The 26,466-nt window shown below is 39.3% G+C and overlaps 1 protein-coding gene across 4 annotated transcripts in view; it reads right to left on the bottom strand.

The window, feature by feature from the left end:
* Positions 1-26,466, bottom strand: part of tnrc6ba (trinucleotide repeat containing adaptor 6Ba) — a 140,570-nt gene that overhangs the window by 79,173 nt on the left and 34,931 nt on the right. For 3 of the 4 annotated variants that reach the window (XM_055663122.1, XM_055663123.1, XM_055663124.1), the window contains exon 5: positions 24,076-24,146. In XM_055663122.1, the coding sequence (XP_055519097.1) occupies positions 24,076-24,146 (71 nt within the window). Of the gene's footprint in view, positions 1-4,500; positions 4,753-24,075; positions 24,147-26,466 lie in introns of those variants that run through there. The other variant, XM_055663125.1, reaches the window with a different exon arrangement.

Raw genomic sequence — 26,466 nt, 5'->3', positions numbered from 1 at the left:
AAGACTTGAGGCTGTAATCGCTGCCAAAGGTGCCTCAACAAAGTACTGAGTAAAGGGTCTGAATACTTTTGTAAATGTGACATTTCAGTTATTTCTTTTTAATTACTTTGCAAAAATTTCTAAACACCTGTTTTTGGTTTTATATTATGTGGTATTGTGTGTAGATTGATGATTTAAAAAATGAATTTAATCCATTTAGAATAAGGCTGTAACGTAACAAAATGTGAAAAAATGAAGGGGTCTGAATACTTTCTGAATGCACTGTATATCCAACTTATTGTCAGCAAATTTCACTACATTACATTTGATTCCCTCAACCAAATCACAGGTATAGATTGACAACAAATGGAACTTCACCACAGCTACAACCTAGCCACAAGACACCGAGTCCGCACTGACCAGGGATCTCTGCACGCTGACACACACAAGGGACAATTTTACATTTATACCAAGCCAATTAACCTAACCTGTACGTCTTTGGAGTGTTGAAGGAAACAGAACTCTGGGAAAACCCATGCACTCTGTACAGACAGCACCCGTAGTCAGGGTCAAACCCGGGACTCTGGCGCCGTAAGGCAGCAACTCTACAGCTGTGCCTCCTGTGCTCTAATTTTATTTAATATTTTTTTTGCATGGCAAATTATTGAAGACCTTTCCAAACTCCAAAAACATCACTTGTCTGAAGAAGGGTCTCGACCTGAAACGTCGCCTATTTCCTTTGCTCCATAGATGCTGCCTCACCCAGTTTCTCCAGCATTTTTGTCTACTTTAATTGACTACATTTTATACGCTGCTGATTACAACCTTAAAAAAAAAAAAAAGATTTGTCAAATAAAATTTCCCTTTCATAAATTCTAAGCCTACCTAATCCAATTATTTGTTACGTGTCCTGTTACAACTACTTTGATAATTGAAACCGGCACTTCCCCCGCTACTGATTCATGCCAAGTGGTCTATTGTTCCCCCCCCCCATTTTCTCTCTTCTCTCCCTCCCTCCCTTCCCCCCACCCTTCTTCAATAGTTACACTTGCTACTTTCCAGTCTGTGGGAATCATTCTCTAATCTATGGAACTTTGAGGATGACAATCAGTGCATCCATAATCTCTAGTGGCCTTTATCAAAGCCTTCAGATTTAAGCAATCAGATCCTGGGAATTTATGATCTTTCAGGCTATTAGCTCTTCACAAACTATTTTTTAATGCTTATATTTTTGATCTCCACATTTGTATTAAGCCTATCTCTCCACAATTTCCATGTTTTCCTCAGTCCTCTTCCAGGCAGGCAGAAATATGTTTCATTTCTCTTGTTTCCTTTATCCCTGACACAATTTCTTCTGCCTCAGTCTTTAAATTCCCCCACATTAACTGTAGCGAATCTTTTCTGTTACACATTTATAGTTGCTGTGTAATAATCTGCTACTTTATAACCTGTTCTTGCTCATGTTCTACTTTTCATTTTCATATAAAAGCTTTCATCTTCCTTTACTGAAATGTCACCTCCCCTCCAGTTTAACTTCATTTTAAACAACATTACATGCCTATTCCTTTGATTTAACTCCTGTTCTGTATTACGTTTACATATTCTGTTGTGCTGCAGCAAGCAAGAATTTCATTGTCCTATCTGGGACACATGACAATAAAACTCTCTTGACTCTTTTATACTCAGCTATATTATAACAACTGGACATCTTTTTTGTTGAGAGTAAACAAAAATGCCGGAGAAACTCAGCGGGTGAGGCAGCATCTATGGAGCGAAGGAAATTGGTAACGTTTCGGGCCGAAACGTTGCCTGAAGAAGGGTTTCGGCCCGAAACGTTGCCTATTTCCTTCGCTCCATAGATGCTGCCTCACCCGCTGAGTTTCTCCAGCATTTTTGTGTACCTTCGATTATCCAGCATCTGCAGTTCCTTCTTAAAACATCTTTTTGGTTGATATTCTTTTAATTTAAAAGGGAATATATATTATTCGTGAACAATATTAATTATTTAAATCTAATCCATTATATGATAAATATAATGTACCTTTCCCAAGGTAAACAAAAATGCTGGAGAAACTCAGCGGGTGCAGCAGCATCTATGGAGCGAAGGAAATAGACAACGTTTCGGGCCGAAACCCTTCTTCAGACTGATCTTTTCCTTTCCAAATATGGCAGAGCCAACACTCCTTATCCAATTGTTGCTTGCTTTATTCAGCTTTAAGACTCTAGTTTCAGATTAAACTAAATACTCTTCTCTTTTTATGTAAGATTCTAACATATTATGATTATTGCTTAAAAACTTTAGATCTAGTATTGTTCCTTTCTCAATGCATAATGCTTGATCTAAATGAGCCTGCTCCCTCATACATTCTTCAATATACTGATCTAGAAGACTATATTCAATTCATCCTCCACACCAACACTTCTAATTGTCAAGCTAGAGATTAAAATCACTCATGATTATTTCATTATCCTTGTGCTGTGCTCCATATTTCCTGGTTTATATTCTGCATTGCCTCAACTGTTTGGGGCTCTATAAACAACATCAATGTTTTCCGCCCTTTGCTTGCTCCCATTGAGGGGCTAGATCCTTTCTCTTCACTGCCTTTATTGCATATCTTAGTATCAGGTATACCACACCCCCTTGTCTTTATTGTCTTTATTTCGTTGTCTCTAAATGCATTTCGTTGTCTCTGTACTGTACACTGACAATGACAATTAAAATTGAATCTGAATCTTATTGCTTCCCTTTAAAAAAATCTATTTATATCATCAACCTCATTAACATTATTATTCATCAAAAACTCTTTTGGACCTTATTCACCTTCAACAAATCTCATGTTCCTCATTCACTCCATGTTAATGCATTTAACTTCAGTTTGGTATTAATTCCCACTTAATTTCCAATCTCCTGAATAACAGTCGCACTGCAAATCTATTTTCAGTTGTTCCAAAGAATACGCATCAAAAGTGTTTCAAATATTTCATAGAAAGTTTAAAGACATAATAATGAATTGGAGGAACAGCACCTCTTATATTTTGCTTGGGCAGCTTCCGCCCCAGCGGTATGAACATTGACATCTCTAACTTCAAATAGCCATTGCTTTCCTCTCTCTCCATCCCCTCCACCTTCCCAGTTCTCCCACCGATCTTACTTTCTCCGACTATATTCTATCTCTGTCCCACCCACTGCCCCTGACATCAGTCTGAAGAAGGGTCTTGACCCGAAACTTCACCCATTCCTTCTCTCCAGATATGCTGCCTGTCCCGCTGAGTTACTCCAGCATTTTGTGTATACTTAATTAATTATATCAGTTCCATTTCAGTCATTCACCCATTAATACAAACAGGGACATTCCTCACAACTCCATCCCATTATTACTGTCACACTACTTCCTTTCTCCCAACCACCAATCCTTTATCATTCTCTTTCCCAAGTCATCTACTACAATACAGCAATCCCTCCCAACTACCAACAAAAATACAGGAATATTAAAGTACCTCTTAGATCCAAAAACTTGAACCCATGACCTTCCTGTTAAAAGGAACAGCTTTCACCTATCAGACCACAAACAGACAAACTACCATTCATTCACCTCACCCCCCCTCACTCCCCCCCCCCCCCCCCCCCCCTCTTGCTCTCGAAGGAGAGCAGAAAATACAACGGACGAGGTATAACATAGTATTGCAGGATCTAAAGAAAACTATGGAGTACATAAATGCAGAACCTTATGGAAGTTCACACTGGAGTTTAATTTGAATATATGGAATTTACAGACTAAGATCACAACCGGGTCTTTCACTGTTAATTGACTGAGTAACAATGAAACAATTTCTGGATCTAACCAACGCAACTAACTTAAAAACTGCAGAGAGACTGCTGTATCTTTTTGAACAATAAAACAGATGTAATGTAAGTTAAATTTTAAATTATAAACATGCCAGATAATAATAGCTTTACAATGCTGATTTTCTAGAAGTCTTGAAATTATAATTAGCTAGACTACCCCGCAGTGTTGTAAATAAGTTCAACCATGCCACTTGGCAGTTTGCAGATCGAGCCAAACTGGTTAGAAAGCGTATTTGCCAAAGGGAAAAAAAGCCTTTTTCCATGATCAAAATGACTGGTGCAAGAATTCTCCTTGTGCCAACTTGCTATTTATTTAAAAGATTTGTACAACCGCACGAGAGAAAGATGCTTTGGGGGAAAAAAACTTAGCATTCAGTGCTATGCTACACAATACATACTCGCAATGAAAAATTATCAGCAACTGCTCATTTGCAGCATGGCGGTATTTTGCAGAATCTTCAACCTTTCTGACTTTTGAAAAGCAATAGCATCTTTAAAGTTTAAAGCCACCATTTCCCCTCCCACCAACCAGTTTTCATAAAATGGCTGTGGCCTTCTTAAACCAGGCCCAGGTTCCAACCCTGTAGCTGTTTGCTGCCAGACAGACTAAACACTGTTCTTGATTTTTTTTCTTTAAAAAGCCCAGCCCACAGGCACGGGCATCAGCCACAAACCTCATAAAGTGCAGCAGTGCAAGGATCCAGCAAGTTGAGGCATTCAAGGCAAGAGCAAAAGAAGAATATTAAATCAAAAAAAAAAACAGATTCTCTCTTCTCTTTTTAAAAAAAACAACAAACGCTCAAAAGCCAGCAGAGACTGCGGCGGCCATTTTGGCAGGAACTTAAGAGCCAGCTTCTGTGGGAAGCTTTTATTTGTGACCTTCAGAAAGAGGCTGTCATGTGATCTACTGTCCCATCAATCATACGGGGGTGGGGTAAGAGAGAGGCCGAGAGAGAGGGAGAGGGAGGCCGAGTCCCACCTTCCCCACAAGCACAGGCACTCTGATTGGTAGTTTACATGTTCTAACATGCAGCAGGACCCTGTAAGGTTAATCCCTCTGCGTACAGCACCAGAGCAATCTGCAACTTAGCAACAACATTAACTCTTCCACTGCCTTCCTGCAAGCTATCTCTTTCACCAGGCACATAGATAAGCAGCACTCGTCTCTCTTTCAATTCGTGGTGCTCCATAAACACACAGTGTTGAACTTTCCACATTGTGTGTTCAATGCATGGTACAAATGACCTGCATCAGCAATTTTATTGTTATCAGTCACACTTTCAATAATCCACTATCCATTCAGGAGTTTCCTGGAAGCTCCACTGTAGCAGCCCTTAGCTCCGGCACCCAACAAATATTCGCCATTAACATCATTTCTGAATCGCTCTCGAAAGATTAAGGCGCAGCGTTTCCTTCGTGAGCAGAATCCCAACATTCCACCAGAACCTGCCATTGTCACATTCCACCCAAACGACCTTAGACAGACCAACTTCAATGAATAACATTTCCAGTTAATTTCAATAGCAATAAATGCCTCTAATTTTGGCCAGCCTGGTGTTAGCAAACAATATCAATCTAGTCAAGTCATTCATATGTCCCAGATAGAACAATGCAATTCTTACTTGCTAACATTTAGACTTAAAAGCACCAAGCAATAAAGCTGCTTTCATGTTAAAACCACTGTGACTATTACCTGGCTGGAAATGAGCAATAAACTCATAAATGGATTTGCAACAGTAGTCTTGTTTTCAGTCAAATACAGCATAAAGGCAGTTTAAATACTACATCTTGTTTTCAATGGTGAGGTAAAAAACAAATTGTATAGAATCAGATTACACATTTTTAGCTCCTGTTATAACCCAGCTGGTGAATGTAATAGACAGTATTATCCAAGCCTCAGATTTTCCATTTCTGCTATTTGCAAAAATAAGACTCAGTACAGGTTTTGTAATTTCTTCCACGGTAAGCATGTCAAACAAAGGAACAAATTAAACCCCCTTTGCAAGTGTTGATCACGTTCTTGAGAATCTCTTGTTAGAAACTGTAGGTATATGGATGCAGGAAGAGGTCTCGATTTGAATGTACTGTCACTCAGTCAATGACATCATCTTGCTGATGTTATGTTGCACCCGAGTAATCTTTGCAATTTCAGTAGAATGCAAATAAGCAGAAGTACAAGAGAGCATATCCACTCAGGAGCAAACAGACTGAAACACTGCAGTCTAGGTTGGGGGTACTAGGAATTTGAATCAATGGCAATGAAGAAAAGGCAATAAAGTTCCAAGTACAATAATGCCTGATCTAAGGGAAATTGGATATAATGGTATTCCCATGCACTTTAATTTAAATGTCCAGAAATCCCCAGATCACTGTAGGAGGCAACGATAAGACAGAAATAAATAATAAAAAATTCATTTTATAAAATAAACATAATCTTTTGAGTTATTTTTATTTATTTATTCGCATAAATGTATTCATTTAGTAAGGCTAGTATTTAATACCCATCCCCATTTACCTGTGGTATATAAATGATGAGCTGCTTGAGCTGCAGCAGTTGGGGGGGGGGGGGGGGGGGGGGGGGGGAGGGCTTTCATTCTCTGACAACGAAGGAATGCCAACACATTTCCAAGATATTGTCTGACTCAAGGTGACTTGGTTGTCCAATTTTCCTGCTTAGCATCCCCTACAAGGTGGTATAAAACCACTGGGCTGTGCCATTTACAGTAGTTTGGCAAACTGATAAAATACTTCCATTTTGTATTTGGTATATTCCATGCCCGTATCACACTAGTGGTGGAATGACTAAGTAATATGGTGAATGGGCTATTAATCAAATGGGTGTGTTTAGAAGAGAGAGAAGGACTTGACTGAAACATACATAATCCCAAGGAATTGTTCGGAAAATATTTCCTCTTGTGGAAGGATTACTGTTTAAAGATATGGGGTCATCCATTTAAAAGAGCGATTAGGCAAATGTTTTTTTCTCTGTGAATGTTTAGAATTCACTTTGTCATTGAAAGCAGAGTTTCTGAATATTTTTAAATTCTTGATATGCAAGGTGCTGAAAGGTTATCATAGGTAGACAAGAACATGAAGTTGTGGTTACAACCAGAGCAGCTTTGATCTCTTTATATGACAGAGCAAATTTAAAGGGCAGTCCAATCCTCTGCCTATTCATACAGTTTTGAAGCTACATCAATCCTGGCAAATGGAAAGTACTCCAACTCACTGTTGACTTAAATCTGTCAAGTAATGGAAACATTTCTACAATCATTTGATGTGTCACTTATCAGTTCTGATGTACTACAAAAGCACGTGCCGGTACACACGTGCCTGTGTGCTGTATGGTCTGGATAAGGTTCTGACCAATCGTTTTATAAAATAAGAAAATCCTAGAAGCACCTATAAGAGTTTCCAGCATTTTCCATTAATGTTTCAGATTGCCAGCATCAGCAGTTTTTTTATTTTCAGATTTGGTCAACGGTGATTCTAGCGTGTTGGCGGTGGGGAATTCAACAAAGAGATGATTTCATGGGCAGTTGATAGAATCTATTTTTCTGTAGGTGATCAATGTCTGATATTTATGTAACAGATTTAAATAATGTAACAGATCTTAAATAAACCTCATTTAAGATGTATCCAAGTTCTTATGTAAAGTGATACTTGCATCAAGCTGAATACTAAAATGAATTTCACTGTACATGTGACAAATAAAGTACCACTGAACCCTACCTATCCAGGGCTTGAATGTTCACCAGGCCCTGCTCATATAGACAGAATTCATTTTCCTAGGAATTTTGTTAACATTAATCTAAACTGAGGAAAAATACAAAACAATATATGGGAGAAAATAAAAACTATCTGCAGAAAGTTAAAAGGAAAGAAATTGCCCTCTTCATATCGCATGACACTTTGTACAAGCCTGTATGTGTAAACAATATCATATGCAGTTGAATGAAAAATGAGCAATTCTAATGCACTATCTTTGAGTACTCACATTTTTTTTTTTTTTTTAAGTTTTTTCCTTGGCAAAACTAAAGTAGAAAAGGCCTTGCATTTTTTCCTGCCTCTTCCACTAAACAGAAGAAACTGGCAAGTAAACAATATGTCCAGTGTTACACGTTTACAAGAGAATTAAAAGATATTACACTGGTACACAGAGCATTTCTGGTTGTTTCAACTTTACAGTTTAAGAATATTTTGATTTTTAGGAAAGAATTCTGATTCTGGTTAAACAAAAAAGTTTTTTTTGCTAGAAATACTCTTAACCATCCACCTTCTAACCGTATCCCTTGATTCCTTCTGCCAAGAAGCATTTACCCCTTGCAGCTATATTTCCTGGATCAATGGGCTCTTAGTTTCAGTCATTTCTCCCCTCCACATTCGGTACCCAGCGATTTTAAATTTCTCGTTGCTTGGGTTTTGATCCCCTTACCGATCAGGAAACAATGTTCATGATCAACTTTGGCAATTATTGGAATAGTACATCATATAGTACATTTTCAGGTCTGAATGCCACGCATAGCCATGAAATACCAATTTCATTCCATTTCCAAACTACAGGTAAAACTGATTCCCGATTTTAAAATACTATAGGCAATGCATGTACAGAATTTATGTTGATGTCATGCACATCAGTAAGAATGACGTTTTAAAATAACCAATTATTCATCTAACCGGTCCATAAAGTACTACACATACCCCAAATTCCCAGGTTACAATGAACATCTACTGTATAATCAAAAAGTGGTTAAAGAGTTGCAGCCAGATAAAACTGACAAACGCTGCATAAATAGAATTCAATTAAATTCCCATGAATGTCATAAATGCTGCAATGCTATTTTACTTGGTTATATATATGCTACACTCTAGTGTGCGAATAACTATTTCCAAAATTTAGGTGTTTATGCCATATACCAGAACGTACAAATTAAAACCTTCTGGGACACCAAGTTTTCTCTCACTGAGGAATCCAGAATAGGTTTCAGAAGAAGAGGGCTGCCCATTAGCACAGTGATGATGAAGAATTTTTGTTTCTCAGAAGGTAAAATTCTTTACCTCTGGAAGCCATGGAATATATTTCAAAGCCAAAACAGATTTTTAACCTATAGGGAATTCAACAGTTCCGGGGACATGAGAAAAGAGGATCTGGGGACAAGATTATTCCATTTGTAGTTTTATTGAATTCCTGATCCTGTTTCACACATCCTTTAATTTGTTTCCTGAAGAGCAAAACGCTGAACCAGAATATTGTTTGACTGCTGTTCCCCTTGATTACAGACATTGTCTAAATAAGAGCAGGTTTTTGGACATATGCCTTTGTTTTTGTTTTCAACCGATTTTTGTAGCAGCTTTCATTCATTTGGATCCTTTTACTCCTTGAATGCCAAACAAAGGACTTTCTAAGTTGATCATTGAGAACGCGTCATGATTCTTCTTTTGACGTTTATTCAGAACATTTACCCTATAATCTCTACCTTTTTGTGGTATCAATTTCAAAAGTCCAAGTAGCACTATTTAAGCCTTCCCTTTCAAGTTCTAAAGTAAGGTGATACATTTCCCAGGCACCGTATTTAATTCAATACTAATGGATTGGACAGAGGGAATATTATGATAGGGCGAGACCAAAGGGTGAATGTGGCAGTTTGAGGCAGACTACCCTTTGTCTGATATGTGTTGTTATTAGCAAGGCTGTGGGACACACTCAGCAGGTCAGGCTGTAATACTGGAGAGGAATAGGTCAAGCCAAAAATCACATTGGGTGACCAGTTCTGATCCCAAGAGAAAGGACTGTGTTATGTAGATATGGAGAAAACAATACAGTCTACATGCCCAGATAGCAGAGGAGATGTTATTCCTTTCTGGCCTTGTGTAACAGTACAGGGGGGCCATAGACTGATACATCAGAACGGAAATATAATGTATATTCTCTGGGTTATAACTGAGGACCAAAAGCAAATGCTCCACAAATCAATCATCCAACCTGCATTTAGTATCTCCAAAGGTAGAGGCGCCCACACTGTGAACACTAAATGTAGTACACTAAATTGGAGGAATTGCTGCTCCTGCTGGAAAGACCATTTGGGTCCTTAAATGGTGGAAAGGTATCAGGTGTTGCATGGCCTTCAGCCATGTAAAATGTACTTTCCACAATACTTTTTCTTTACTATGCTGATAATTTCAGATTTAGTCTCCTATTTATTTCTCTTCCAGGCATGGCTTTGTCTAATTCACTTGCCTTTTACCAGAGAGGCACAGCATGGAAACAGGCCCTTTGACCAACAAAATCCATGCCGACCATCAACCACCTATTTACACTAATCTTATATTAATTCAATTTTAATTCTCACCATATTCCCATCAATTTTGGATTCTACCACTCAAATGATAACAATAAACCCATCAACCAGCCAATTAGTTTCGTTTTTTCAGTTTAGAGGTGCAGCACGGAAACAGAGCCTTCGGACCACCAAGTCCTAACCGACCAGCGATCCCTGCACATACCCTACATACACTTGGGACAATTATTTTTACATTTATACCAAGCCAATTAACCTACAAACCTGTACGTCTTTGGAGTGTGGGAGGAAACCGAAGATCACGGAGAAAAGCCACGCAGGTCATTGGGAGAACCTACAAACTCCGTACATACAAGCCCCTAGAGTCAGGATCGAACCTGGGTCTCTTGTGCTGTAAGGCAGTCGCTCTACCGCTACCGTGCCACCCAATCTTAAGAATGTGGGAGGAAACTAGATCACTCGATGAAAGCCCATGAAGTCACAGAGGGAATGTGCAAACTACGCACAGTCAGCACCCACCGCAGGTGTATTGAGGCTGCGGTTCTACTGACTGTGCTGTTTTGCCACCCCCCTTTCGGTATCACTTGTATTATTCACTCTCCCACAGTTGACATTCCTTCACAGACAGGAAGAGGGTAACTGAAATGAAAAAACCCTGGAGAGTGTAACTACGAATTTAATAATGAGAAACAAAAATGGTAGATAGTTTAAATCAATACTTTGCAGTAGTGGAGAACACTGCACATATATCTCAACATTGGAAAATTGACTAGTTTTACATAGCATGGAAGACCAATTCCAGTCATAAGGGACAAGATATTGGCAAACAACCAGTGTAAAAGCAGAAATATTACCAGAATGTCTTTTCCCCAGAAGGGAAAAATCAAAAAGAGTTAAGGTGAGACAAACATTGTTGAATGGAGATGTGTGGATCATTATTTTTTACACAGAGGATGGTGAATGCCTGAAACGCCTGCCAGAAATGGTGGTGGTAGCAGACATAATAGTGGCATTAAAAAAGGCTTTTGGATAGGCACTGCATATGCAGGAAATAGAAGGATATAGATTAGTTGTAGGCAGCTAAATATTATTCTTGGCACCATGTTTGGCACAAACATTGCAAGCTGAAGGGCCTGTTCGTGTGCTGTACAGCTATATGTTCTATGAAAACAATGTACTGCGCCTAGGAGTTTTACAGGAAATAGCAATAGAAATAGTGGAGACATTGGGTGAAGTTTGTCACAACTCAAGAGTTCCAGGAGGATACCAGCAGATTGGAAAACCACAAATGTGATTCAAATATTCAAGGAAGGAAGGAAGACAAAAGATGGCAACTAAAGGCCAATCAATTAGCGTTGGCAAGGTGGCAGAGTCTATAATTAAGGAAAAATATAGCTAGTAATTTTCGCGAAGCTTGGTGCAATCAAACTAAGTCAACGAGATTCCATGAAAAGAAAATATGTTTGCAAATTTGCCGAAATTCTTTGAGGATGTAACAAGCAGAATCAAAACACGAGGACTTGTTGATATCAGAAAATTAAACTTCCAGAAGGTATTTGCTAAGGTGTCATATAGCAGGCGGGTGTACAATATCACAGCTCATGGTATTGATGTGCATCTTCCCCTTTACTGTACTTGAGTTTGAAACTGATTGTTTCCATGTATGGTGTCCATGATCTTCTTGGATAGCATGCAAAATAAAGCTTTTTGCTACACACGTGACAAAAATAAACCTAAACCTAAATTAATGTGGATTAAAGTTTATGTGTCGGAAGGAACTGCAGATACCAGTTTAAACCGAAGATAGATGCAAAAAGCTGGAGTAACTCAGCAGGGCAGGCAGCATCTCTGGAGAGAAGGAATGGGTGACGTTTTGGGTGGAGACCTTTTATGTTCCGTGCAGATCGCCAAAGTCAGAATGAATGGGTTTTCCAGAGAAGGAAAAAACTAGTGGAGTTCTCCAAGAATCAGTCATTGGCTCTCAATTATTTAGTACCTTCATTAGTAACTTGGAAAAGAGGACAGTATGTTGCTGATGACACAAAAATAAGTGCTGATGACAACAAAATAGGTGGGTTAGGGTCGGAGATAGGATATAGATGGATTCTGCCTGTGGGCAATAACTTGACAATTGATGTTTAACAAAAGAAAATATACTGTTGTGGTCTTCAGCAAAAGCAAGTTAAAAGCAGACTATTATCTAAATGGAAAGAGACTGCAAATGAGCAGAGCACAGGATGGATTTAGGTGCTCTTTGTGCATGAAATACAAAAAGGTTAGCAAGCAGGTAAAGCAAGCAATTAGGAAGGCAAATGGCATTCTTTGCAGGGGAGCTGTAGTTTGGAAATGCAGAGTATTTTTACAATTGTGCATGGTGTAGGTAAGGCTGCACCTGATATATTTGGTATGGTTTTTGGCCCCTAATTGATGGCATTAGAGGCCATCCAGAAAATATTCACTCCACTCATTTCTGGGATAAAAGGATTGGCCTATCATACCAAACATAATTAGTCAAGTTTGTATATTTTTTAATACAGAAGAATGAGGGATGATCTTATTTGAAACATACAAGACCCCAAGAGAGCATGACAGTGTAGATGCTGAGATGTTTCCACTGGTGGAGACACATGAATAGGGGTTCTTGGTCCTCCAAAATATTCCAAATGGAATTTAAACAGGAGGCGGCGGAGGGTGGACTTAAGCAAAAAAGGATTCTTGGATTCTTAAATTTAGTTGCATCTGGTTGAGTAACTATGGTAGGGTGAAGACTATTCCATGCTTTAATTGTGAGGTGGAAGAATGAATTGCTGTACACGTCTCTCTTGGTAGCTGGTATCTCAAATTGGATCGAATGCCCTCGTCTGCTCCTAATAGGTTTGGGTTTGGTGTACGTTTGGTAATCTATGTCGAGCTGACCATTTAACATTTTGTAAAAACAGGTCAAACGGTGAGCTTTACGCCTCTTGGAGAGGGTTCAACCCCAGTGAATTCAGAAGTTTGGTAACACTCGCTTCTCTCTCATAAGTATGTGTAGCAAATTGAGCTGCTTGTCTTTAGACACATTCGATGGAAGAAATGTTTCTATTTGCGTATGGTACATAGTTACAAGATAAGGAACGTTTACTTAAGACTGAAGTGCACAAGAATTTCTTCTTACAAAGAGTAGTGTATCAATGCAATCATGGAGGCTAGATCACTAGATCTCTAAAGAGGTGGAAGATCATTTTTGCAAAGGTTAGAGAATTGAGAGCCTCGAGGAGCTGGCAGAGAAGAGGAGCCACAGCCATATTTCGGAAACACGCCTGGCTTACCCACCGCAGAACCACAACAACCTGCCCGAAGAGGGAGCCACCGAGCCCAGCCTCTGCTCATCCCGGAGTGGAGGGGATGGTGGGAGTGGCCGACAGCAGACACAAGAACAAAGAACCGGTAGCTTACCTTCTGCACCCTCAAGGTCAACGGCAAGAGGTGACCTGGTGCACAAAGGCTGAATGGCGGACGGGCTTGAAGAGGGACGACAGTTCACTGGACAATCCAGATGGTGGTGACGGCTGCAATGGGCCAGTTTTGGTTTGGACTTTGAAAATGGCACAAAAACCGGATAACTCTTGCATATGGTCCCAGTGGGATATTTTTATACACTTTGTACTTAATCTGGGATTGTATTTATGTAGGTAATATTTTACTGAATTATATGGAAAAAAAGAATTTTACAGCACCTTGATACATGTGATAATAAAGAACCACTGAGACCAGGGCAGATCATAACAAATGGCATTGCAGGTGGCCTCTGCCTGCTCCTATTTCCTGGCATTCATTGTGCTATACACTACTAATATGACCCCGCCGTCCATGGCAATTTAAACTATGTTTATTTTCATCTGTATTCATTTCTAATTAAATATCATAAACTTGAAACATAACAGTTCCTGATTCCACAGTATTTCCTGCATGCTTTTGCTTTTATTCCAAAGAAACAAATGCAACAAATAGATGATGAATCTTTTTCAGTCTGCAGAGTAGTGGCCCTCCGTGAAATAACCAAGCAAGAGTGCTCAACACAGTCAAGCAAAAAAGAAATGGCACTCAGCCCAGAAACTTGAGCTTTCTGCTGGTGATTACATTTACTAAGGGGCCCACAGAAACTTATGTTTACATGTCAGCCTTCGGCTGATGCAACAAGAAGCCACCAAGCTTTTAGAATCAAGAGTGGGAAACAAAACACAAGTGCACAGTGGGCATATTTTAACTAACGATTTATTTAAATTCCAGATCTCCCAGTTTCTGAAGTCTGAGCCTTTCAGCAGGTTAGTGGATGATCTCATGCAGTTGGAATCATTGTAGGGCAGTTATGAAAGGAAGTAAATGTGAACATGAAAACACTATTACTGCTGCACCAGTATATTCTTTGTGGCATAACTCCTCCCTTTGGCTGTGAACAATGGCTCTAAAGAATTCAGGAAAGCTTTAAGCAGGCGAACTGCACATTGTAGACTGCATGGGTGGAGCTGGCATTGTGGCTATTAAAACTGAGCTGTTAGCGCTACACCTCCAGACCCTCCCTTAAAATATTATGGTTAATTATATTGTAATATTTACAAAGATTAAATGCCGAGCTCATTGACAATTTATCCAGTTTGTTCTTTTAACTTCTCTTTATAATTGCAACATTTGGGATACAAACCTCAGTAATTAAAAATGGGCACAATGATTGTGCTGAATCCTTCAGCACTGTAACCAAACTCAAAGGAAAGGACTGGGCCAATTAAGCTTGGTGACCACCCTGCTGTGATGACTGGGATTGATTTTATGCACATTAACTTGGAAGCAGTCTTCACTCGCTGCATTTTTCTGGTGAAATTACCCTGCTGTTGTTGAAAGTTACTGTTTCTGATTTCTCTATTTATTAATGAGCTTCCATTTCTTGAGTAACTTTAAATTGATGTACAATAGATTTCCTGCTGCATGTCATATGACACACCCAACCTCCAATTCATTGGCTGACACATGAGGTGGAGCTGTCAAGCATAGTCTATAATCTGAATTTTTTGATTATTCAGCATTGCCTTACACAAGGTCTAAGGTTGTCGTATGTAAGCAGCCTGAACTAATCGTCCGACTAGAATGATCTATGGAATTCAAAGTACAACATCACAAATGACAAAGGTGTACGGTGCTTCGACGAAAGGATGCAACAGTAATGCTCTTCATATTTCATGAATTGGTTGATTTCCCCACCATCATCTGTAGGTCATTTAAAATTGGGCAATTGAATTGTACAGCGCCGAAACACACCATTCAGCCCAATTAGTCTATGCAAACTATGATGCCTATCTACAATAATCCTATTTATCAGCATTAGGCCTGTGTCCCTTTACTCCTTTCCTATCCATGCACCTGTACAAATGCCTATTAAACATCAAAATTGTATCCGCCTCTACCACTTCCTCTGGCAGCTTGTGCCATACAACCACCACTCTCTGCCAACACCACTCGATCTCTTTTCTATTTCTCCTCTCCCATCTTAAAGTAATGCCATCAAATTTTAGTCTCCCCACTCTGGGGTAAAGCCAACTATCTATCCTCTCTATTTTATAAACCTCAATAAGATCACTCCATGGCCCCCTAATTCCCAGCGCGAATAAGCCCAATTTATCTAACCTTTGGATAAATAACTCTCTATTCAATACAATATTTTTATTACGTCATTTGAACCTCAGTGAGGCTCAAACGAAACTCCGTTTCCACAGCCATACAAACAAAGACAATTCCTACAAGGCATTTAAACAATTCAATTTACACAAACATCCATTACGGTGAATCTCCTCCTCACTGTGATGGAAGGCAAAGTATTTTCTCTGCTATACAATATCTTTCCTGCACTATAGCAGCCAGAACCGTACAGAATACTCCAAATGCCACCTAGCCATTGTTTTGTACAGCTGCAACATGACATCCCAAATTTTGAACTCGATTTCTCAGCCTATGAATGCAACAGTGCCCTCTTCGCTACCCTATCTAACCGTGTTGACATTTTCGGGGAGCTATGAACTTACATCAAAATCTCTCTGTCCATCAACAGTTCTGAGATCCCTGCCATTTACTCCATGTGTCTTATTGGTATTTGACCATAAAATGCATTACCTTACACTTATCTGGATTAAATTCCAACTGCCACTGCTCTGCTCAACTCATCTATATCCCTCCAAATAATTTTGCAACCTTTTTCATCAATATCTGTCTTATCAGCAAACTTAGTAATCAGTTCTCATGCAAATCATTTATTTTTATATAAATGATTTATGATTTATTTATTTATGATCCCTGCAGTAGGGTGGTACAGTGACACAGCTGGTAGAGCTGCTAACCCACAGACTCGGGATCGATCTTGATCTCGGGTGACGTCTGTGAGGATTTTGCATGTTCCCCCTGTGACCACGTGGGTTTCCTCCATGTGCTGTGGTTTCCTCCCACATCCCCCCAAAAAAGTGTGATTTTGTAGGTTAATTGACCTCTGTAAATTGCCCCTAGTGTGTGAGGAGTAGATGAGGAAATGGAATAATATAAAATTAGTGTGACCGGGTGATGGTCAGCATGGAGTCAGTGGGACAAGTTTCCATGCCTTATCTCTAATCTACGCAAAAGCAAAATATTGTGATCAAGCACTCTGCCAAAATAATTTAAGAAAGCAGCACTAGACCTTTAAAAAATATACTGTTTTGTTCTGTGAGAGAACAGAACCAGTCATCATTTAAAACAAATGTAGTTGTTAATAATTTTGGGCATTAAAATTGACCACTGTCATCATCTGCATACATTAGTATGGTGGTTAAGTTACTGAGGATGAAGTTACTGAGGGATGAGATATATATGCATTTAGATGAAAAAGTGCTGATTAGGGATAGTCCATATGGTTTTGTACATGGGAGATCGTGTCTCACGAATCTGATAAGAGTTTTTTGAAGAAGTGACCAAAAATGTTGATATGGGCAGAGCTGTAGACGTTGTTTATATGAATATCAGCAAAGCATTTGACAAGGTTCCAGATTTGATGGTATGGGATCCAAGGATGGTTAGGCAACTAGATTGAAAACTGGCTTCATGGAAGGAAGTAGAGGGTTGATTTTCAGACTGGTGGCCTGCAACTAGTGGTGTGCCTCATGCTTTAGTGCTGGGCCCATTGCTAATGTCATCTATATCAAAGATTTGCATGAGACCATACAAGGCAATGATGAGTAAATTTGCAGATGAGACTAAAGTGGGTAGTATTGTAGATAATGAAGATGGTCGTCAATAAGTGTGGCAGTATCTTGATCTGTTGGGCAGGTGGGTTGAGGAATGGTTGATGGAGTTTAATACAGAGACATGAGAGGCGTTGCATTTTGTGATGTCTAAACAGGGCAAAACCTACACGATGAATTGCAGGGAACAGGGTAATTTAGTTTTGAGATACAGCGCGGAAAAAGGCCCTTCGGCCCACCGAGTCCGCACCAACCAGTGATCCACGCACATTAACACTATCCTACAAACTAGGGACAATTTTGCCTTACATTTATACCGAGCTAATTGACCTACAGACCTATACACCTTTGGAGTGTGGGAGGAAACCAAAGATCTCGGAGCAAACCCACGCGGTTATGGGGAGAACGTACAAACTCCATACAGATAGTACCCATAGTCAGGATCGAACCCTGGTCTCTGGCATTGTAAGGCAGCAAATCTGTGTCACCGTGTTGTGGAACATTGGGATTTAGGAGTGCAGGTACGTATTCCCTTCAAAATGGTGTCACAGGTAGAGCACATCAGCCTTCATCAGTTAGAGCACTGAATATACAAGTTGTGAGGTCATGTTGCAGGTGTGCAAGACATTGCTGAGGCCACATTTAGAGTAATGTGTTCAGTTTTGATCACCATATTATAGGAAAGATGCTGTTCAGCTGGAAAGAGTGCATAGAAGATTTACGAGGATGTTGCCAGGACTCGAGGGCCTGAGCTACAGGGAGAGGTTGACTTTTCAGTTCAAAGAACCTTCACCAGTACTGATGTGAAACATCAACTATTTCTCTTTCCACATAGAGCGCCTCACCTGCTGTATATTTTCAACATTCTCTATTACATATTTACAAGCTCCCAGGCTGCCTGCCTGCCAAAAACTCAAATACAAAATGAGAAAAAAAAATCAATTTGGGGTCTGTCGTTCCAAATACAGAGGAAGGAGAACATTCTCAAAACTAAACTCATTGATCCCCAACAGGAAGGAAACTGGCTGAAACTCAAAACTCTGCAGCTAAACATTTGCCAAGTAATTATTTTATAATATCACCATTTGGACATGAACAGAGAGAAAGGTTTGTCAAATATAGCCCAAATTGAGGCCTTTAACAAAACAAGTTTAATTAGCCGAGTCTCTTCATTGCCTAATTTAATTGCTTAGACAAGTATTTTAGCTATTTCTCGCACTCGTGAGGTACAAATGAACAATCTACCTCAGACACTGACTTGCAAGAAGCTTTATCCTCTTTACCCACTAAGCAGTAATAATAATAATAATAATAATTTTATTTATAGAGCACTTTAAAAACAAACATAGCTGCAACAAAGTGCTGTACACCACTAATCATTGACAAAAAAGTTAATACACACCAAAAATAACAATCAAAAGAAATAGTAGGAAAAGACATTTAAAATAAAGAAACATCAAAAACACCACAAACAGACGCAAAGCCTCAGGCATGGTCAAAAGCCAGGGAGTACAAATGCGTTTTAACACTGGATTTGAAGATGGACAGTGAGGGGGCCTGTCTGATGTGCAACGGCAGGGTGTTCCAGAGTGCCGGAGCAGCAACAGAGAAGGCTCTATCCCCTCTGAGCCTCCGACTAGACCTCGGTACCTCCAGGAGCAGCTGACCAGCTGACCTGAGGGACCGGGCAGTAACAGTTTTATCCTCTTTACCCACTCATTAAGCAGTAACAGATTTTCTCATCTTCATTTACAGTTAGCTGATGCATATTTGAGGGGACGCCCAGTCGAACAGTTTGCCCAATAAAGAACAAAAAACTTCCAAAAACAGATGTACTGGAAAAGCATGACACCTTGTATGGACTGCTTATTCAAACATTAAGTTGGCAGAACAGAGACAAATGTGGATACACACAAGCTGGAGGCTGCAGTACATTGAGGTTGTGAATATTTATATCAGCCATACAGAAATAACAACCCCTCACCCTAAAGTAGCCTTTTCCATTGGAGCATCAAATTGTGTCAGCAAATATTCAGGTACAAATTTATACTATAATCCCTTGCATGTCGGGCAGTGACAGGAGGGTTAGTAACCAGAGGATAGAGTGTTTAAACTCAATGTATCTTTAGCTTAAACAAGATATTCAGCCAAACTAGACGATATTGCTAATTATGCACTGGCAACATATGTGCAGATTAGAGATGACAAAACTTTAAAATGTGGTCCATTGCTTTGATATACCCAATAGGGTTACAAATACAAATTGTCAGAATTGAATCCAATAAATACAAGGGAAAACTCTTAGTAGCGATGGACAAGGTAATAAGACTAATTGGATAGCTGCTTCAATAGGATGGCGTATGGCAGGAGGTGTAAAAGTCTGTGAACAAGAATGATTGTATAAAAAAAACACACACAAATAACAAAAGAAAAAAAAAATCTAACTGTAACCAAACAGAAAGTTAAATTTATTGACTGTACATAGACAGTTCACCAACAACAAATAAAAGACAATAAACAAAAATAAAATATTGCAGATGATGAAAACAGAAAATGCTTTAGTCATTCTAGAAATCAAGACCAACTGTGCTGACACAAATTGTATCTATGATCAACAGCCAAAGGGTCTGATGAAAGGTTATCAATCTAAATATTATTGTTTCATGCCAGCTATTTCCAGCATTTTGCTTTCATATTTTATAGTTTTTGTTGTAAATAACAAATCCATCTTTTGTCATCTTATACAACATAACATTTACTTAATGTTTTCCAAATTTCTTCACTAACACAAATACCACAATGTCAGCTATGGCAGCATTCTCATATCCCTCATACAAGTAATGTGTCTAAATCTAATTCCAACACTTAAGAATACAGATCTCGGGGACTGCTTGAGAAAAGTACTGAAAGACTGCTGTGCAGTCAGACATGTCGCCTTTCAGATGAAGTGCTAAAGTCCCCTCTATTCTCTCAAGTTTATATCAAAGATCCATTTTCACTCTTTGATAGAACAGCGAGGAAGTTATTCCAGGTCATAACATGGTCATTGTCAATTTGTTGCTTGAGAAAGCCAGCTGTGTGAAAAATGCCTGCCATGTTTCAATAGTGATTACACTTCAGTGATTATAAAACGATGTAACATCCTGAAAGGAAGCAAAAGGCACTCGAGAAAAAATATTTGCTTTCTCTAAACTGGGTCCTTGCCCTGTTAAGGAAAGCGAATTCATTTTATACAATGTGGATTACTACATAACACTAACAATTGGTGTAATTAGTTTAGACAAACAGCTGCTCTGAATCACATAATAAGTAGGCAGGCAGTTTGATTCCAACTACACTCATTACCTCTGCACCATAATGGAAAAAACACTGTTAAATTGTACAACAAAATTGGTGGAACAAGGAACTGAGGATGCTTGTTTACAAAAAAGACACAAAGTGCTGGAGTAACCCAGCGGGTCAGCGTTGGAGACATGGATGGGTGACTTTTTGGGTTGGGTCCCTTCTTTAGACCGAAAAACGGGCACATTGCAAATATGTCTGCATGTCAATGCTCTACCTCTATCTTAGTTAACATCACTGTGTCATTCCCTGCTCTACCTAAACACTCAAAAGTTCTGCTGGAGAAAATAACACATTTTACAAAAAAACATACAATCAATAAGGGTTGGGAGTTAAACAGCAATGGGGTCCAGAAAGTATTTTATTTGAGGAACCCAAGAAAATGGTTAACTAAAATCCAGAATCAAGATTGGATAGAGTGATCCCTGTTGCCTTAACAGCAACTGAAACAGTGCTCTGCCTGTCCAAATCGAGTGAGTGCCCACACTTACTGACAGGACTTAGCATCAGCAAAAACGTTCGACACAACTGCAGATCCCAAGTGAACATTCATCTGACAGGCTCAGAGATCGGGGTCCAATTATTGCATCCTAGGAAGGTCGTTGAGGCTTGGAGCAAATAGGAATTGTCACTTACCTTTCCGTTTTCAGCCTGCCGATACATACAGTGCATCGAGATGGCAGCTGCTCAGATCCGAACAAAATAAACCCATTCTTGAGATGCCCCAGGAAATTGAAGATAGACACAAAAAGCTGGAGCAACTCAGCGGGACAGGCAGCATCTCTGGACAGAAGGAACAGGTGACGTTTCCCTTCTTCAGAAAATTGAGAAGGCCTAGTCTGACAGAAGTCTGGCTCTGTCCCCATACATTCTGAGACAACTGTCCCGACTTTTGTTTTCCTGACATCTCTGCAAATGGGCACTGTCCAGGGATAATGAAATCAACTAGTGACACACAATTGGAATTGGGAGTCCCTACATTATAGAGTAAAATAAAAATATCAGTTTTGAGCTTTACAAAAAGAATATTTGTAGGAGGTAGTCCAACTCCAACACCAACTTCATGAATTGGGGAAAACAAGTAGTACTTTGAACCAGTTTATATCACCCATCATCCACCGCAATTACTCTTCACACAGGATTAAATGCTCAGCCTGGATATTGACACCCATTTTAAAGTGCAAAATGTAATGTACCCTCTCATAGATGTTGGGAAGAGATAATATGCACAGAAAATGTCAAGTACAAAATTAAATGGGTATGAACAGCGGAATTCAAACTTCAACTAACATATTGAAGCACAGTGGACCATATGCACTGTAGGCACCATATTTTACAGTGCTTTCTGCCATCACACTACAATTGGATAGCACAAAAAATAGGAACTGAAATACTTGTCATAGAGTGATATAGTGTGGAAACAGGCACTTCGGCCTAACTTGCCCACACCAATCATCATGTCGCAGCTACACTAATCCCACCTGCCTGCGTTTGGTCTATATCTCTCCAAACTTGTCCTATCCATGTACCTGTCTAATTGCTTCTTAAACGTTGGGATAGTCCCAGCCTCAACTACCTCCTCTGGCAGCTTGGTCCATACACCCACCACCCTTTTGTGTGAAAAAGTTAACCCTCAGATTTCTATTAAATCTTTTCCCCTTCACCTTAAACACATGTCCTCTAGTCCTCGATTCCCCATCTCTGGGCATTATAAAATTGTTATTATTATAATTATAAAAACCAACCAGTCCAGGAAAAGCGAAAGCTTTGGGAAATGCAGAAAGACAGCTCTTTGACAAAGCAAAGCATCAAACACCCAGAACAGAAATTCTGGTAAAATCTGGTACACTCAGCATTTTGGTAGTGTCAGACTAGCATATTGTCAGACTATTTTCAGAATAGCAGACTATTGGATATTATTCTTATATGCATACTTTTTAATTCATTTTATTAAGATGTTACACAATATTACAATACATTTCCCTGCCAACCTAATAAACCTGAAGGGGATGCAGGGGCCTAGTGAGTTGAATGGGAGGGCAAGAAATAGGACTCGGCGAGCCAGATACTAAACAAAGGAGATTTCCAAATATTCAGACAGCAGATTCTTGGAATTTCATTGTAAATCATTTCTATGAAATCAGCATAATAAAGTTGTATTAAAGTTATAAAAATAATACAAACCATTAAAAATAATTTCTGAACAGCATGAAGTTGGTGAAAATTTGAAGAACTGAAACACCTTGGAACCAAAGACATCAGAGGGACAAAGGCTTTGTTAAAACACCCTGCACTGACAAACGCAATGCAGAAGATATTATTGTAACTCCAAATTCTCTTCACTGATTGCAAGATACACAGGCATACTCAGCTATTAGAAAGAGAGAAAGAAGGATTTAAGATTCATATACCACTTTGTTCATGACCTAGTGAAGTTCAAAAGCATTTTCCAGCCAATTAAATACCTTTGAATTGTAATCAATGTTTAGTTTAGTTTAGAGATACAGCGCGGAAACAGGCCCTTTGGCCCACCGAGTCCATCCCGACCAGTGATCCCCACACATTAACGTTACCCTACACTATGGACAATTTACACTTACTGTGTACCAAGCCAATTAACCTACAAACCTGCACGTCTTTGGCGTGTGGAAGGAAACTGAAGATCAAAGAGAAAACCCACACAGGTCACGGGGAGAATGTACAAACTCCGTACAGACAGCAGCCGTAATCAGGATTGAACCCAGGTCTCAGGTGCTGCAAACACTATAAGGCAGCAACTCTACCGCTGCGCCACCCTGCCGCAACCATGCAGTTGTGACAGAGGAATCATGCAGCTAATCTGAACATAGCAAGTTCTTACATATAGCATGTAACATTGGCTAGATAATGTAGGGTGACTCTTAGGTAGAATAGCTGAGGTAACTCCCCTTCTGCAAAATAATCCCAAAGTAACTTAATGACCACTTGATCATGCTGCTGGACTTTTAATTTAATATCTCATTAATATTGCAAGTATATCATCTTATATTTTTATCTCTCAGGTGGGACTTGCATACACAAACTTTGTGAGTCAGAAAGAGCTGCAGACTAAATTGTAGCTGATACATAGGTTTAATCACTCCTCCAATATTATTCCAATTGCATCTTAACAATACACCCATGCTGAGATCTCAGCAAGTTCATAGTCAGAAGCAAACAACTCCAAACATTTGATGAAAACCATTTTCTGTGAGCAGCATCAAGCCCTAAAATGGAGAGAATAAAACCACATCAAAAAGAAACACCTCACTTCAATGACAGCTCTTTGACAAAGCAAAGCATCATAAACCAACTACATCCACAACCTGAAATATTTTTCAATACTCACTGCTTGCTCTCTTCTCTGGGAGATTCTGATGTGTCACGCTGCTCTTCTGATGCAAAATCTTCACGTTCAGTCTGCAACAGGAAAAGCAAGGACTGAGAAAGGTCACAAGCAGTAAAGCCTCACCAAACTCAATAACATTTTGTATTTTGTATTCTCTGCGAAATCTCCCTCATACATAGTACAGCAAACATAGCACAGGAAATATTTGTGATGGAGAAAATGACATATTCTCTAAGAGTGAAAGAAAATGAGTTTAACAAAAAATGGGCAAAATGGATTAGGTATAGAAATAAAGACATCAACACTGTAAAATTGTATTGACAATAATGTAAGTTATTGGAAATTTTTTTAATAAGAAAATAGTTCTGTATACTGCATCATTAATTGTAAACTGAACCCCCCGCTGCACTGTTGTACGTTTCACTGCATTGTTGTACATTTCCTTGTTATATTTGTGTTTTATTTATGTATGCATAAAAGCAATAAAGACTAAAGTGAAAGAATCACCTCCCTTCCAGATCTAAACACTTTATTAATTTTCTTTACAGGACATTCCCTTTACTCAAGGGATTAGCCTTGCTATTCTTTTCTGTACCTTTTCCAATAGAAATGAATTTTATGGTTTGGTTTGTTGCTAGATCCATTATCCCCATAGGTGACTTATTTAGTATCTGTTATTACTTTTTGGAAAGCAGAGGAAATAAAAAATACCTGACCCTATTCAATTAAGTCCCCTGCACTCTGGTGCGTTCTCTGTTCCCAGCAACACTGTCCTCCTTCCCGTGCCCACCACTTCAAGCTGATGTATTCAATCCCACTCAAGCAGAGTCCATACTGCACACTGCCTTCATTATAGTCTTTCACACATCAAGCAACTATGTTTAAAATTGGTAGCTAACATTTGCCAACAAAAAATAGACCAGCTACCTAGTTACCACAATATCATATGTGGTTCCCTTTGTGCAACAAGTGGCTGGTAGATTCGCCTATATAACAATGCCGACCAGCCTTTAATAGTAATGACCTAACTATGCACAGTTCCGTGACTATGTTGGAAAGTACAAAATATGTACAACAGAGCTTTTGCTCCTTTATTTGAATCCATATATTACAAGTAATACTGCTACAGTAGAAGCCAAAACTCAAATTTTATGAGTGGGGAGTTAAACATTTCTCTCTTTCAAATTTTTAGTTAAGTTTTTCAGTTAACATTATAACTTATCTATAACTTTAACTAGTACATTCTTTCATTGCCACTAGCTTTAAGTGAGGAATTATGAGTTCATTGGTGGCTAGCATTTCTTTGATTTTCTTATGTTTCAGCAAAAGTGGACCAGAAAAAGCTGCTCAAGGGTAAATTAATCGCATAGTAATGGGATGTATTCCAGAAAAGATTCAAGGGGTTCATCATAGATGAGCAACCTCACCTCCAAGCTCTGGGACCAAGGATTCAGCACCCACCTCTGCAACTGGATCCTTAACTTCCTGAACTGTAGGAATAGGTGACAATATCTCCTATTATCTCACGATAATTCTCAACACTCACAAGGCTGTGCACTCAGCTCCTTTCGGTACTCTCTATACACTCAAAACGGTGTGGTCAAATTCTACACCAACTCCAGCAAAACAATTTTGCAGATGCTACTACAGTAATGGGCCAAATCGCAAACAAGACGTAGTACAGAGATAGAAAGCTTAGTGTCAGGACAACAATCTCTCCCTCAATGTCAGCAAAACAAAGCAGCTGGTCATGAACTGCAGGAATCAGGGTGGAATAGCCATAGTCTGCATCAATGGTACCGAGGAGAGGATGGACTGTTTCATGTTCTTGGATGAAAACATAACAAATAATTTGTCTTGGTACAACCGCATTGACACTACGGTCAGGAATGCACACCATGCCTCTACTCTCAGAAAGCTGAGAAAATTCAACATGTCCCCAATTACATAAACTTTTACATGCCCGATGCACCACAGAAAGCATCCTATCTCAGGATGTATCATAACTTGATCAGACAACTACTCTTCCCAAGACTGGAAGAGATCAAAAAGAATGAACACTGCTAGTTCATCATGTAGGCCAACCTCCCCTCCACTGACTGCCTACAATTCCCATTGCCTTGGGAAAGCAACCTATCTAATCAAGGTCCACTCCCATCCAGGTCGGTAATTCTCTCTTCTCCCCTCCTCAAGGCAAGATACAGAAGTTTGAAAGCACATTGCACCAGAGTCAAGAACAGCTTCTTTCAATGATTCATCTCAAGAATAGCTTCTTTCCCATTTCATATCAGACTCTCAAATGGTCCCCTTACAAGCCAAGATGAATTCTTGATCTCCAAACCAACCACGCTGCAGTTCATGCACTTTTTCATCTGCACCTTATTTGCAGAT

This window comes from Leucoraja erinacea, chromosome 37 (assembly GCF_028641065.1).
Source record: "Leucoraja erinacea ecotype New England chromosome 37, Leri_hhj_1, whole genome shotgun sequence".
NCBI lineage: Eukaryota > Metazoa > Chordata > Chondrichthyes > Rajiformes > Rajidae > Leucoraja > Leucoraja erinaceus.
Note: the sequence above shows the minus strand (reverse complement) of the source record. Positions and strands in the feature narration are given on the sequence as shown.